Genomic DNA, 16338 nt, shown 5'->3' on the forward strand with positions numbered 1-16338 from the left:
AAAGAAATGGTCAAAGAAATTTGAACAGACACTTCACCAAAGATATACTGAGGCCAAACAAGCCCATAAAAAGATGCTGGTGGAGGGGGAAGGAGGGGGGGGGGAAAGGTAAAGGAAAGATATTCCACAGGAATCCATTAGGGAAAAGCAAATTAAAATCACAAGATTTCACTACACACTTAAGAGTGGGTAAAATTAAAAAGACTGACCATATCAAATGTCAGTGAGGATGTGGAGGAATTGGAATGCTCACACTGTTGATGGGAATGTAAAATGGTACAACCAACATAGAGACAGTTTGTCAGTATCTTAAAAACTTAAACATACACATGCCATATGATACAGCCATTCTACTTGTTGGTATTTATCCAAGAGAAAAGAAAGCATATGTCCATGCAAAGGCTTGAACACGAATGTTTACAGCAGCTTTGTTTGTAAATACCTCATACTGGAAATAATCCAGGCTGGAAACAACCCCGAACTGGAAACACCCCCAAAGTCCATCCTTAGGTTCATGGTTAAGCCGATTATGATAAAGATATACTATAAAATGCCACGCCAGCAGGAAAAAGGAATCAATTGATACACACAAGAGGAATGAATCTCAATGATACTGAATAAAAGAAGGCAGAAAGAAAGAAGTGTATACCATGTGATTCCATTTACATAAAATTCTAGAAAACAGAAACTCATTTATAGTGACATAGGGGGGGTTGCAGGACTGGAAGGAGGAATCATAAAGGGGCATGAGAAAACGTTTGGTGGTGATCACCATGTTCACTATTCTGATTGAGCAGATGGTGCTTCACAGGTACAGACAAGTCAAAACTTATCAAACTGTGGACTTTAAATACCGGTTTGTTGTGAATCAGTCATACCCCGCTGAAACTTTAAAAAACGTACTTTTAGAATCACTCAAGAAAGAGATTGAGATAAATGCTGACTTCCGGACAGACCACCACACCTTGAGTCCTCAATTCAAAATGCTGAGGGGAAGAGTGCGAAGAGGGGATTTTACATCAGGAGATACTGGCCAAGATCTGCATCTGTTACAAACTTACTAACCTCCTAATCTTCAGTGTTCTTCAGTCTCTAAAACTTCCCTGCTTATTTTATAAAACTAATGAGATAAAACAAGCGAGATCAGGGCTTTATAAACTGTTACATCTTGCATAAATGTATCACATTTGCTATTATTTACCATATCTCTTACTACTTTATTGGACATGTGAGACCTACCGTACTGATGTATATTAGTATTAGTATTTAGGTTGGACTTCCAAAGTCTCTCTTATAAGCATGTGGTAAAGACATGTTTACTTTAGAAAGCAGTTTAAAGGGAGAAAATGAAGTGTTTGAAACAGTCAATAATTGGTTTCCTAATGTGGAAAACAGTGACCTTCCTACCTTTACTAAATTCTTCTAGAGCTTCAACAAGACAACAGGTATGATATACTTTGAAAAAATCTTTGAAAGCCTTTCACGAATGTAAGATGCTATTACTATATGTTTTATGTCCATCTGGCTAGTACAATATTTAGAGGTCTAGGGTACTGGTGGTTCAAAGGACCAAAGATCAGGGCACCTGGGTGGCTCAGTTGGTTAAGTGTCTGACTTGATTTCAGCTCAAGTCACGATCTTAGGGTCATGAAATCGAGCCCCGCCATCAGGCTCCACACTTAACCAGGCATGGAGCCTGGTTAAGATTCTCTCTCTTCCTCTCTCTCTGTGCCTCTCCCTCCCCAGCTCATACTCTCGCTCTCTAAAAAATAAAACAAACAAGCAAACAACAACCCAAAGAGTAAAGTGGGATTCTCAATATTCAAATAATTTTGCCATTTGTTAGTAGGCATTGGAGATCTAAAGTTCAATGATATGTCTTAGGTTCATCACCAAATTAGATCCCTAAAGCAACTAGATAAGGAAAATGCGGCTTGGAATGGGTTAAGTAGCACCTAGCAAGTAAGAAAACTGCCAAGTGTGAGAATCTGAGCCCAGATTTTCTAAACTCCAAAGTCTGCTCTTTTCACTCTGCCATCAAAATTGTTTATATAATCTGAACCATGAGAGACTATGGACTCTGAAAAACAATCTGAGGGGTTTGAAGTGGCAGAGGGGTGGGAGGTTGGGGTACCAGGTGGTGGGTATTATAGAGGGCATGGCTTGCATGGAGCACTGGGTGTGGTGAAAAAATAATGAATACTGTTTTTCTGAAAATAAATAAATTGGAGAAAAAAAAAGAATACAGTATGTAATACATAAAATATACCAATAATATACAAAATACCATTGAAAAAAAATTGTTTATATAATCACAAAAGCACTTGCTACTAGCAAATCCAGGGACCTATGTGCTGTACATAAGTGTATATAGGAGGTAAGGTATATATGTTACATACATACACCTATATGTATGTATACATTATACACACACATATAAAAAATTAAAAATTAGAAATTCCCCTATATTCTATAACAAAGAAGCCAATACATACATCTGTACCATAGATGAGGAAATCAGCAGTTAAGGCATGGCATAAAATACGGCACTTATCGTCCACTGCTGGGAAAAGCCGGGTCTCACGTTCTTCCTGAGCATCCAAGATTTCACTTTCTATCTAAAACAGAAAGACAAAGAATAACAGTAGCTCATAGATTGAAATAAAGTTGCTCTGCACCATCTAGGGAGACAGAAGAGATTCGTCTTCTTAAGTTCGATTAAACATTCAGACTCATCGGACTACCCGTCTGGAGAAAGACATCAGATAGGAACCCAGCTCGCCAGCAGGGCAGCATTAAACATCCCTAAACATCCCTCTTGAGTGGAAATAATCTTTGCAGCCGGCTCTCCAGGGGTCTGGTTTCCCAGAAGCAAAGAGCCAAGAAATAGATGTAGGAGATGCCCCCTTGCTTAGAAGACCCATTATTTCAGGAGCCAATATCTTTTGAACAATTTTCTAAGTACCATTTCAAGGATCCCCATAGGTAACCTGCCCAACTGTGTAAGTCAATTCATGGCAGGGAGCCCAGACATAGAAGGTTCCCATCAGTTTTTAGTTTTCCACTAGATGCACTTTACCACCAGAGCAAGAAAGTTAAGTGAGCATCTCGTGCAGATGGGTGAAGAGTTTTGTTAGTCCTTTATCTACACTTGACTTTCTAGCTCGTCTGTATGTGGCTGCTTCCTGAACAAAGTTCTTGGTAATCTGACATTGGGCTGTTCTGTCTCATCACTAATTGGAGTCATCCAGAGTCCCCAGGGCTCCAGGACTTCAAAATTATACTTACTAAATGCAACTGGACTTTGCCTTCAAAAAGTGCAGCAGCATAGTCAGAATGAAGGCAAACACTGGCAACTGTCCCCAGATATTCCACATCTTTCAATTTTTTAACAGCTGTAGCAATAAAAAAATGCATACACATTAAAATATATTACATTAAGATTACATTAAGTTTGCAACTAATTTTTAAATGGGTACCTTTTTAAGGGTACTCTGAATCTAAAATTTTTATTTGAGCCATTCTAAAGAAAATCGTAGTTGTCACATAAATTTGCCTTCAGGAATTCCCTAGTGATTCACATGAAACAAAGGAACAGAAAATAAAACTATACATGAAACAACCAAAAATTTCACTTGAGTGACCCTAAGCTTAATGGTATACTCTAGCTGAGGCTGTATCTCCGGCTGGCTGAGGGTTATCTGACCTCCAATGAGGAGAAGAAAAAGCCAGGCTCCCTTCAGATGCTAATGGTCACAACATAAAGAATAAAAGGTAGGGGGAGGGACCCAACTACCAGCCCAAGGAGTGCCTAAGAAAATCACTGTGCAGGGCACCTGGGTGGCTCAGTGGGTTAAGCCACTGCCTTTGGCTCAGGTCATGGTCTCGGGGTCCTGGGATTGAGTCCCACATCGGGCTCTCTGCTCAGCAGGGAGCCTGCTTCCCTCTCTCCCTCTCTACCTGCCTCTCCATCTGCTTATGATCTCTCTCTGTCAAATAAATAAATAAAATCTTTAAAAAAAAAAAAAAAAAAGAAAGTCACTGTGCAAACGTGCATCACATTTTATTTCCTTTAGTTTTCCTCATGAATCCTTGACCCCTACGTGTAGAAGAATCCTCATTTTTCTGGATGAAGGCTTCTTTTTTTTTTTTAATTTATTTTTTCAGTGTTCCAAGATTCATTATTTATGCACCACATCCAGCGCTCTACACTGAGGCTCAGAGGGGTAGAGAACTTGTCTACAGTCACCTCCAAGAGGCAGCCGGGGAATTTACACTCAGGGCCTCATTCTAAAGGTCATACTCTGCCCACTATACCAAGCTATGCTCAGTACAAAGGTTAAGAATAAAATCTTTCCAAAAATTATGCACAATTCACCAAACTGTTTAAGCTTCTTAAGAAAGAGCTGAAGCAGAGAACCTGGGTGGCTCAGTGGGTTAAGCTTCTTCCTTCAGCTCAGGTCATGATCTCAGGGTCCTAGGATCAAGTCCCTCATTGGGCTCTCTGTTCAGGGGGGAGCCTGCTTCCCCCCACCTCTCTGCCCGCCTCTCTTCCTACTTGTGATCTCTCTCTATGTCAAATAAATAAATAAAATCTTAAAAAAAAAAAAAAAAGCTGAAGGAAAAGCGTGAAAGGCCTGGTCTTCAAAAGAACCTTTCAGCGCTCCCCAATTAATAACAGAAGTTATACACCAGGTAAGAAGATGACAACTGGTTTGAGACTTGCCATTCTCTCCAAGGACATAAAACCAAGCTCGGTTATTCATTCCCACGGCCAGATGATAAAGCCCAACCGCTACGAAGTTGGGCTCCACATCAACAGAAACTGTGATCGGCAGCTCCTATAATGCAGGAAAGGGACAGTAGCAGATCGACCGTTGCAACTGCTGTGATGTTACTAACGAATCAAGTCAAAATAACACCATTTTCATACCCCTTCCACGGGGTTGGCTACTGTGACTTCGAGCAGGGAGGTGAGGTAGGCAATCCTCGTGCTGCAGGCAGCCCCAAGTATGGGAAGCTTGGTCAAGAAAACATGCAGCGAGCCCCTTTGGGTAGACAGTGCCAACAACTGGCCATCATCTGTCCAGGACAAGGTGCCCAACCCTGAAATGATTGACAGAATAAAGGATCAAAAACAAGTAATGTTGTTGCAGGCAAACAAGCATTTTCACATAAGCTGCAGAGACCTAAAAATCTTCAAGTGTTGTCTTTCATAGTTAAGTCTGTACAGAATAAAACTTGACCATGGACAGGCATGTGAACATGACCATCGATTCATTCCGTAGTGGCTCAAAGGGAAAGGATGTAAGAATTTAGGTTTTATAACTGAAATGAGATTAAATTCACTATAAATCTTTAGATCAAAGTGGACTTACGGGCTTCTATAATTACTAAAATAAGTAAGTTATTTTAGGGAACTCGCATGAAGGGTGATAATTTTATTCCTCCTATAATGAATGCAAATCAAATAATAATAAACACATTACTGTGATACTGCAGTGATAAAATGTCACTCTGCTTCAGAAAAATTAGTACCTTTATTCTCATCATCCAGGTTGATTATAGCATACATGTCCTTTAATTCTGCCAAGTCATGAATTTTAATGCTGAAAAATGAAAAAAAAAAAGAGTAAGCTACAGAACAGGTCAGGGTTTTCCAGAAAGGGCTGTGAAGGATAATCTATTGGGTCAAGATAAGAAAATAATAGAATTTCTATAATTGTATTTTATCTTAAAAAATATCCCTTTGGGGCGTGATGTTTGCGTCTGGGTCCGGCTTAATTCTCAGATCTATAGTTTCAGGAACAAGGAGGTTTAAGTTGCCCTTAAGAAAAGTTTGAGTAGGAAAACATTCTCTTCAGCAGCACTAATTATTGTAAGAGGAATAAGGTTTCTCTTTGCAATGTGCTCCCCCCATCGCCCTGACTTCTTTCATAGAAAAAGTAATGAGGTAACATAGAAAGAGCATTCAATTTGGAATCACAAGGCATAGGTTGAAATCTCTGCAAAACTGGGGACATATTACTCTATAGGGTTACAGGAAGAATAGGTGGGTTCAAGCCAATGAAAGCTGTGTGGCACAATGTTAGCCCCTAACGGCTGTAAGATTATCTTTCTTCCTTGGCTCCTTTCCTCTCTCCTCACTTCTGCCCTCCCAGGGTTTTCCCTTTATATATTTCCCCTCATTGTTTTCACTTAACTTTTTATTTTGGTAGAATTGTAAATCTACATGCAGTTGTAAGAAATAATACAGAGATTGTATATTCCCTCCTCCTTTCCCCCAAATGATGACATCTTGAAAAAATATACGGTATTATTATAATCAAAATATTGACATTGACATAATTCATGAACCTTTTTCAGATGTCTCAAGTTTTACTTATATTCATTTTGTGTGTGTGTGTGTGTGTGTGTGTGTGTTTAGTTCTAAGCAATTTTATCACATGTAAGATTCTTGAGACACACAACCACAGTCAGGATATAGAATATGTCCACAACCATAGTCAGAATACAGAATAGTTCCATCATCACAAGTCACTACAAGTCAGGAGATAGAATAAATAGTTCCATCACCACAAGGACCCCTTATGTTGTCCTGTTATAAACACACTTAAACTTCTTCCTCCTCTAGGTTCTGGTCATCCTTCACAGCATTTGATGGTATCCCCATTTTTCACATACTAATACTGTGTGTTTCTCTGTTTTATTTGGGTCTTCTTTCAACAGCATTTTGGAATTTTCAGCACACAGACCCCTCCATGTTCTGTTAAGGTGATATCTAAGTATTTCATTTTCTTCAGAGTGATTAAAAAGGCATATTTTGGGGGCGCCTGGGTGGCTCAGTGGGTTAAAGCCTCTGCCTTCGGCTCAGGTCATGATCCCTGGGTCCTGGGATCGACCCCCGTGTTGGGCTCTCTGCTCAGCAGGGAGCCTGCTTCCTCCTCTCTCTCTGCCTGCCTCTCTGCCTACTTGTAATCTCTGTCAAATAAAATAAATAAAATCTTTAAAAAAAATAAAAAGGCATATTTTTAATTTGATTTCCACACGTTTGTTGCTAGTATATAGAAACGTGATTGATTTGTGTGTGTTGATCTTTGATTCTGAAACCTTGCTGCACTCATTAATTAGTTTTTGTTCTAGGTGTGTGTTTGTAGATTCCTTGAGATTTTCTACATGAGCAATCATGTCAACTACAAATAGAAATCATTTTACTGGGGCGCCTGGGTGGCTCAGTGGGTTGGGCTGCTGCCTTCGGCTCGGGTCATGATCTCGGGGTCCCGGGATCGAGTCCCGCGTTGGGCTCTCTGCTCAGCAGGGAGCCTGCTTCCTCCTCTCTCTCTCTCTGCCTGCCTCTCTCTGCCTGCTTGTGATCTCTGTCTGTCAAATAAATAAATAAAATCTTTAAAAAAAAAAGAAAGAAAGAAATCGTTTTACTTTTTTCTTTCCAAACTGGATGCATCTTATTTCTTTCTCTTGTCTTATTGTAGTGGCTAGAACTTCTAATATTAGGTTGCATTTGAGTAGTGAGAGTAGGGGGTCCTTATTTTGTTCCCAATCTTAGGGGCAAGCACTCAGACTTTCACTATGAAGTATCATGTTAGCTATAAGTTTTTTGTAGGTGTTCTTTATCAAGTTGAGGCAATTCGCCTTTATCCCTAACTTACTGAGAACTTTTATCATGAATGGGTGTTGGATTTTATGGAATAATTTTGTGTCAAATGATATGATCATATGGTTCTTAAGCTGTTGGTATAGTTACTTTGTTGATTTTTTAATGTAAATAAGCCTTGCATACTTGGAATAAATCCCAGTTGGTCATGAGGTGGAATTCTTTTCATATATTGCTGAATTCAGTTTGCTAAGTTTTGTCAAGGATTTTGTGTCCAGTTTCATGAGAGAAATTGGTCTCTAATTTTTAAAAAAATTTTCTTTGATTCTGGTATTGGGATAATGCTAGCCTTACAAAATAAGTTGAGACATGTTCCCTTCACTTTTATTTTCTGAAAAGATTTTGTAAAATTGGTGTGAATCCTTTAAAAAATATTTGATAGAATTCTCCAGTGAAACCACCTGAGCCTGGAGATTTTTAAGGGGTGAAAAATTATTCTTTGATTTCTTTAAGAATTACAGGCTGATTCAGATTATCTGTTTCATGTGGGTTGAGTTTTGATAGTCGGTGGTTTTTAAAAGAATTTTTCCAATCTTTTAATTTGTCAAACTCCCGAGTTGTTTGTAGCTTCCACACCTGTAGTGATAATCCTATGTCATTCCCGATATTTATTTGTTTTTTTAATTTGTCACTCTTGCTAGAGGTTTATCAATTTTAGCTGTTACAGATTTTTTTCCCTATTCTATGTTCATTGTCATCAGCTTCTGCTCTTTATGATTTTATTCCTTCTGTTTTACCCTTATTTTGCTTTTTTTTTTCTAGTTTCTTGAGGTAGGAACTTAGATTACATTACTTGAGATTTTTTTTTCTTTTGTATATAAGCATTTAATACTACAAGTTTTCTTCTCAGCATTGCTTTAGCTATATAGCATATTTTGATATGTTACATTTTCACCTTTATTCAGTTGAATGGGTGGGTTTTTGTTTTTTGTTTTTTTTTTTGTCTTTTAAACTACTTTATTAACTTCACAATATATAATGAACATCTTTCCATGCAATAGAGTAAAATTCCCCCGCTGACAGAATCTTACAGATTGAGCCAAAAGACAACATTAGAGTAGAAGCTAGTTGTAGGGGACCCACAAGAGACACATAACACCAAAAGGTTTGCCACAAAGGTACACTGAGAACATGTAAGTTTAGGAAACAAGTGTGTCTTCCTGTTAACTTCAGGAAACAAAACATCAGGATTCAAGGGGTAAGGCAAAAGTCCTTGTGATGGTCATGTTGAGGAGGGTCCATGCTAACCGTCCCCAGACCATGACTGAATTGCTTCTCCTTCAGCTGGCTCACCTCCCCCCACCTCCCTAATCCTTTCCATATTCTCTTCTCTCATCCTTGCCTGTGGTTCTCCTAGACCTGAATCATGTCCCACCTATACTGTGGGACGGAATGCCTAGCATGGAACCACCTATGATTTACTCTAGGCACACAAAAGTCAGCTTCTAAAGTGAGGGCCAAAGGCTCTCCTTTATTAGCAACTTGATCCTTTTGATCCTTTTTATCATTTTCCTGGTTGGCAATTGTCCATGTTGAGACTTTTTACTGCTTGTTGCTCTTTGGACGCCATTGCTCCTGGCCCCATCCGTGCAGTCTCCTGCTCCTCTCAATTCTTGCTGCAAGTGCACAGATGCAGACGCTTAGACCTGCACACCTGCTCCCCCTCCGCCTCCTACTCTTTGGGGCCACTCCTGGCCTACACACCCCCAGGGCCACTGGGAGCAAGAAGGGAGAAAGGGAAGGCTGGGTCTGACACTAGAGCGAGGTGTTCAAGTCAGCATTGGAGGATCATGGCTCAGTTGCATGTATTTTTCAATTTGCTTTGAGATACACTCATGAATTACTTGGAAATAGGTTAATTTCCAAGTGTTCATTGAATCTTCCTGATGTTTTCCTGTTATTTAAGTGTGATTACGTTATGGCCAAGGAACCCATTTTGCATGACATACAGAGTCCCAAGCAGATGTAAGATCCTGATGTGACTTCCCCAAAAGCCCCATGATCACCAGTCTCTCCTGCCTCTCAGCATGCCCCTAGGATAAAATCTCTGGGACTTACCAAAACCCCACACTTCTGGTTAGAATTGACCAATCTGGCCTCACCCTGGGAACCCGAAAGCAGTCTATTCAGGGCGCTATTTTTTTTTTTCATAAACCCTATAGAAAGTACATGCCCCAGGTTCTGTGTCTTTTTTTTTTTTTTAAGATTTTATTTATTTATTTGAGAGAGAGAGAGACAGTGAGAGAGAGCGCGAGCGAGGAGAAGGTCAGAGAGCGAAGCAGACTCCCCATGGAGCTGGGAGCCCGATGCGGGACTCGATCCCGGGACTCCAGGATCACGCCCTGAGCCGAAGGCAGTCGTCCAACCAACTGAGCCACCCAGGCGTCCCAGGTTCTGTGTCTTTTTATCTGCACTGGGCCTTGACCTCTCTCTGAGGTCAAGACAGGCTGGTTACTTCCTCCAGAACCTGTGAATAATGAACTTTTCTATTTCGATTCTTCTTCCTGCGTGTTGTACCACAGCTCAGGACCTGGCACCCTGCACTCTGCTTAGTAAGTGTCAATTTGACATGTTTATTTCCTTGTTGATCTTCTGTCTAGTTGTTCCACATCTTATTAAAGGCAGAGCCTTGAAGACTTCAACTACTACTGTTGTCTATTTTTCCCTTTAGTTCCGCCAGCTTTTCCTTCCTCTATTTTGGGGCTCTGTTGTTAGGTGCATACTCACTTAGCATCATTTTATCTAGTCAATATGCAATATGCCTCTTTATCCCTGGTAATTCTCTTTGCTCTCTGTCTGATACCTGCCTAACCACCCAGATCTCTTTTGGTTAGCATTTAGATGAACTTTTTCCACCCTTTTATTTTTTACCTAGTTGTTTCATTACATCATTACATTGAAGTGAGTTTCAACAGGCAACAGGGTCACTTAAAAATTCTATTCTAATTGTCTATGTCCAATAGCATTGCTGTTTACACATTTATCATAATAATTGATTTGTCTGAACTTAAATCCACTGTTTTATTGTTTTCTGTTGTTTCTTTTGTTCTTATTTCTCCTTTCCTGCTGCCTTTTACCTATTTATTTTTAACTTGGCTCATTTTTTAAAAATATAACTTTTAAAAAAGATTTTATTTATTTATTTGACAGAGAGAGATCACAAGTAGGCAGAGAGGCAGGCAGAGAGAGAAGGGGAAGCAGGCTCCCTGCTGAGCAGAGAGCCCAATGTGGGGCTCAATCCCAGGACCCCGGGATCATGACCTGAGCCGAAGGCAGAGGTTTTAACCCACTGAGCCACCCAGGGGCCTTTTAAATATAATTTTTTATTTTTTATTAACATATAATGTATTATTAGCCCCAGGGGTACAGGTCTGTGTCCTGCTGCCTTTTAGACTTGAACATTTTTCAGTATTCCATTTTAATTTACTTATTATCGTGTTTTTGTATATATCTCTGCATATTTTTAGTGGTTACTCTAGATTATAGCATACATAGTTAACATCTCAGAAGCTCTTTAGAATCAATATTTTACTAGGTGACACAGGGGCTCAATCTCAGGACCTTGAGATCATGACCTGAGCCAAAGGCAGACACTTAACTGACCCTCTCCCCTTTCTCCTGTGCTCGTCATATGTACTGTTTCTTAAACACGGAACACGCTATCAAATAACATCATTTTTACTTTCAACAGTACCATATGTTAAAGATCTCCAAAGGGGGGAAAAAAAAGATCTATTTACCATTTCTGCCTCTCTTCATTCTTTTTTTAAAAAAAGATTTTATTTATTTATTTTTGAGAGAGAGGGAGGGAGCACAAGATGGGGTAGAAGGGTAGAGGGAGAAGCAGACTCCCCACTGAGCAGGAAGCTGATCGATCCCCGGACACAGGGATCATGACCTGAGCTGAAGGCAGATGCTTAATGAACTGAGCCACCCAGACACCTGCTCTTCCTTCATTCTTTTTTTTTTTTAAGATTTTTATTTATTTATTTGATAGACAGAGAGAGATCACAAGCAGGCAGAGAGGCAGGCAGAGAGGGGGGGGGGAAGCAGGCTCCCCGCTGGGCAGAGAGCCCGATGTGGGGCCCGATCCCAGGACCCTGAGATCATGACCCGAGCTGAAGGCAGAGGCCTAAACCACTGAGCCACCCGGGCGCCCCTCTTCCTTCATTCTTGACGTCCCAAATTTTCTTCTGTAATCTGTTTTCTTCCATCTGAAGCAATTCCTTTAGCAATTTTAGAGCAGGTCTGCTAGCAATAAATTCTCATTTTTCTTCATCTGCAAATGTTTCCATTTCACTTCATTCCTGATGGATACTTTCACTGGGTGATGCATTTCAGCGGACAGTCCTTTTCCTTCAGCACTTTAGAAAGTCGTGATGCTTCCTTTTGGCCTTGATGGCTTATGGTGAGAAACCCACACTTAAAATGTTGTTCGTTAACTGCTTTCAAGATTTTTTCTTCATAGTTAGTTTTTTAGCAGTTTGATTATGATGCGTCTGTGCTAGGTTTTTTTGGACTTATCCTTTTAGGGATTTGCTGAGCTTCTACAATAGACAGGTCTGTCTTCTGCTGAAGGTGAGAAGTTCCCAGCCATTATTTCTGAGACTCTTGTGACATAAATGTTAGATGTTTCGGTATTGTTTTACAGGCCCCTGAGGCTCTGTTCATTTTTTTCCAATCTTTTCTTTCTCTGTGCTCACTGAGGGTATTTCTTTTGGTCTAGCTTTTGGTCTAGACATTTTATGATCTCCATTCTGCTAGTAAGTACTGCATTAATTATAATTTTTCAGGTCTAAAAGCTTCCATTTAGTTTTTTTTTCTAGATTCTCTTTATTCTCTTTATTCTCTTTATTCTCTATATTATTCTCTTTATTCTCTCTATATTTCCATCTGGTGTGTGTGTGTGTGTGTGTGTGTGTGTGTGTGTGTTTTATAATAGCTGCTACCTGCGTCATCTTGGCACTGGCATCTTTTGATTGCCTTTTCTCAGGTGAGTTGAAATTTTCCTGATTTTTCTTATGCCAGGTAAGTTGGGGTTCTATTTTGGACCTTCTGAACACTACATTTGAGACTCCTGCATCTTGTTTAAATCCCATGAAGAAGGTTAAAGTTTGTTTTTTTAATAATCAACCCAGTTGGGCTCAGGCTATGAGTATCAAACAGCCTTCTATGGCTTGAGGTTTCAATGTCAGTTCCATTTTCAAAGGCTCTGCAGTCGTACTCAGATATCTACCTATTCTGCTCACTTTGTGATCCACAAGACTTGCACTAGGGTCTATTCCTTAGTTCAGTTCTCGAAGTCTTTGGTATATTTAGGATGAGATACACATATATAGCTCAGGAGTGAACCTGGGAGTTCACTAATGTCTTTAGCCGGTTACTTTCCAGAGCTCTTTCCTCTCCAGGATCTCCCTGGTATGTTCTGATTCTCTGGGGCTTCCCTTTTTTGGTCTCCCAGCAGGAAAGCTGGGGATCTAGTTACCCTGAGGTGACTTGCCCTTCCACAACTGGACCCATACTTGTGGCCAAGCAGTGTGAGGGCGCAGAGAATAAGCAACAGGGGCTGCCCCACTTCCTGGGACCACAGCTCCTCTGCTTGGAGGAAGGTTACCCTCTGTCGGAGTTGCGGGTGTCTGTGGGTCCTTCCTCCCACTGCTGTTGCTGCTACTGCAAAGTGGCACGGTGGCTGGGGCGCGAAAGAACAAAGAAAAAGAAAGGAAGCTGGGGGATTTTCCCAACTCTTGTTAGTGGAGTTCTCTTTCCTGCAACTGGAGCCGGAACCAGAGGGCTTCACTCAGAGCCCTCTTGTCTATACTCTGGTGTCTACTTCTGGACTTTGGCTACCTTGAGTCTCAAGAGACTGGAAGACAAACTGGGAGACTCCTCACTGGTTCGGTGGCACTTCAAGTTCTGCTCTTCTTCGATCTACTATTTACTTTCCAGAGCCCTTAAAGAGCTGTTTCATGCATTCTGCCCCGGCTTTATGGTTGTAATTAATCAGTGAGAGGGATAAGGTGGAGTGTGCTGACTCCACACTACCCGGAGCCACCTATTTTAAGATTGATTTTCAAAATTCTCTGTTTTAGGTTTTGTCATCGGTAAACATTTAGCATTTTAGGTTTTAGCCTGCGTGTTCTAGCAGGAGTCTTAGAAGTTTTCAATTGCAAACATGTTTTAAGACTGCAGGAGAGTTCTGCTGACAGATTCCCACTAGCTATCAAAGTCTTGTTGAATATCTTTTTTTTTTTTAAGATTTTATTTATTTGACAGACAGAGATCACAAGTAGGCAGAGAGGCAGGCAGAGAGACAGAGAGAGAGGGGGAAGCAGGCTCCCCATGGAGCAGAGAGCCCGACATGGGGCTCGATCCCAGGACCCTGGGATCATGACCTGAGCCGAAGGCAGAGGCTTTAACCCACTGAGCCGCCCAGGCACCCCTCTTGTTGTATCTCTTAAACATTCCTTACATAAGCTTTCCTGGGAATTTTTAAGTGTAACTTACCAATTATCACCACACGTAGCAGCTTTATTAAGGGTCTGTGAGACTGCAATACTGGTTAGACTATCTTTGTGGTCACGAGCCTGAAATATCTCTTGACCAATCTCTCGAATATGAGTGGAGATGACCACAAAAATTCCACGTGAAAAACCAATCATGATGTAGCCATCACCATACCTATAGCAACAAAGGCAATGGTACAGTAAAAGGAAGGTTAGATATCATTGGCAACACAGTAAATCATCAAGTACATTAGAAGTAAGGAACTACAGAACATAATTTGTCGAGGGCCAGATAATATGCTAGGTTGTTTCCCATGTGAAGTCATAGTCTACAATCCAGAAAATGTGACATATAGAAGTGCAAATGCTATGGGCAAAAATTAAATATAATGAGTAAGGAAGAACACAGGGACATCTTTTGGTAATGAGCTGCTTGTACATACCAGCTGTAGCAGACAATGTTCCCATAGCGCTGCTGAAATTCCAGATCAATTGGACTATCTGGGTCATTCAGATTATAAAGAAACAACGTTTTCTTGCCAACCACCACGCTGATCTGCCAGGAAAGATTAAGAGATTGTGGAATGAATTACTCAGGACTTCATGAAGACCAATAAGCAAATTCAAATAGACGAGCCTAACTGATGAAAAGGTGAGCCAAATTTACATTAAATGTTTTAACCAGGGGTGCCTGGGTAGCTTAGTGGGTTAAAGCCTCTACCTTTGGCTCAGGTCATGATCCCAGGATCCTGGGTTCGAGCCCTGTATCAGGCTCTCTGCTCAGCATGGAGCCTGCTTCCCCCTCTCTCTCTCTGCCTGCCTCTCTGCCTACTTGTGATCTCGCTCTGTCAAATAAATAAATAAAATCTTTAAAAAAAAAATAAATGTTTTAACTAACAGGATAACAATGTGACTTTAAAAAATACATTGTACTGGGGCCCCTGCGTGGCTCAGTGGGTTAAAGACTCTGCCTGCAGCTCGGGTCATATCCCAGGGTCCTTGGATCGAGCCCCGCATCGGGTTCTCTGCTCGGCGGGGAGCCTGCTTCCTCCTCTCTCTCTCTCTCTCTCTGCCTGCCTTTCTGCCTGCTTGTGATCTCTGCCTGCCAAGTGAATAGATAAAGTCTTTAAAAAAAAAAAATACATTGTACTAATATACAGTCTGAGAAGGGTCCTTGGCTTTGCACCTTTGAGAATAACACTAAAATTGCTGGGTTGATTAACTTAAAAATTCTCTATACCTCTCATCAGAGTACTGTGTGGCACAGGGCCGGAAGTCCAACACAGTTCCACTGAAACTGAGCACATGTTCGGGGTACAGAGTCTTCCTGCCTAAGAGGTCATTCTGATTTTGAGCCATTGGGGATTACAGTCCACACGGTGTGGATAAATGAGCTTGGCTTTTTGCATCATTCTTTCCATCTCCTGCAGGTCATTGGTCAATGCGGCTAGACTAGTGTCCCTCTGTCACTCACACAAGTCAATACTTAACTGTAATTCTTAGTGGAAGGTGTAATTGTGTGAGGGAGAGAAAAGAGTGTATTACTTACTTGGGCTCATTAAGGGTGATGGATTCATATAAGAAGAGAAACACTTTGACCCAGTTCCTTAGTCTATCAATTATAAGTCATTATCGAGTCAATAATAGCTTTTTAAGAAAAAGAAGAGTATTACATTTAAATATATTTGTATTAATGGTTTTCTCCAACCTAGCCACTGCCTGGATAATTGTTACCCTGAATTCCCTTTCCGACATACTGTTTATGTCCATATCCAATAGCTCTGATGGAGAGGGCACAGTCTCTGAATATTTCCTCTGTTGGGCATTTCTCCTTCTAGTCATTTTGGTGAGAGGTGGCTGAGGGGATGTGTAGCTGAATATATCAACCACAATCCAGGCAAGGTGCACCCTGAAACGTTTCTGCACAATCAGGAGTTCCCACCAAAAAGAAAGAAAAAAAAAGAGAGAAAGAGAGAGACAGGGGATAAAGAAAGAAAGAAAAGAAAAGAAAAGAAAAAAAAAAAGAGAAGAACTAGCCAGAATGGGTCCCAAAGGTAAGATTTATAAAGTATACAAACAAAAACAGACAAAAAGACTGACAAAAGTAAATGACAAGAAAAAAAGAACCCAGCCAAAATGAACCCCAAGTATAAGATTTATATA

The 16338-nt window shown here is 40.6% G+C and overlaps 1 protein-coding gene and 1 pseudogene across 1 annotated transcript in view; both read right to left on the bottom strand.

The window, feature by feature from the left end:
- WDR19 (WD repeat domain 19) overlaps positions 1-16338 on the bottom strand; it is a 94055-nt gene that overhangs the window by 53862 nt on the left and 23855 nt on the right. The window contains exons 8-14 of the mRNA XM_044224494.1: positions 14619-14731; positions 14177-14350; positions 5539-5609; positions 4934-5106; positions 4727-4841; positions 3289-3395; positions 2496-2618 (exon numbers count right to left, since the gene is read on the bottom strand). Coding sequence (XP_044080429.1) covers positions 2496-2618; positions 3289-3395; positions 4727-4841; positions 4934-5106; positions 5539-5609; positions 14177-14350; positions 14619-14731 — 876 coding nt within the window. The remainder of the gene's footprint in view (positions 1-2495; positions 2619-3288; positions 3396-4726; positions 4842-4933; positions 5107-5538; positions 5610-14176; positions 14351-14618; positions 14732-16338) is intronic.
- LOC122889401 lies at positions 8174-9242 on the bottom strand (annotated as a pseudogene).

The sequence above is a fragment of the Neovison vison genome, chromosome 11 (genome assembly GCF_020171115.1).
Source record: "Neovison vison isolate M4711 chromosome 11, ASM_NN_V1, whole genome shotgun sequence".
NCBI classification, from domain to species: Eukaryota; Metazoa; Chordata; class Mammalia; order Carnivora; family Mustelidae; genus Neogale; species Neogale vison.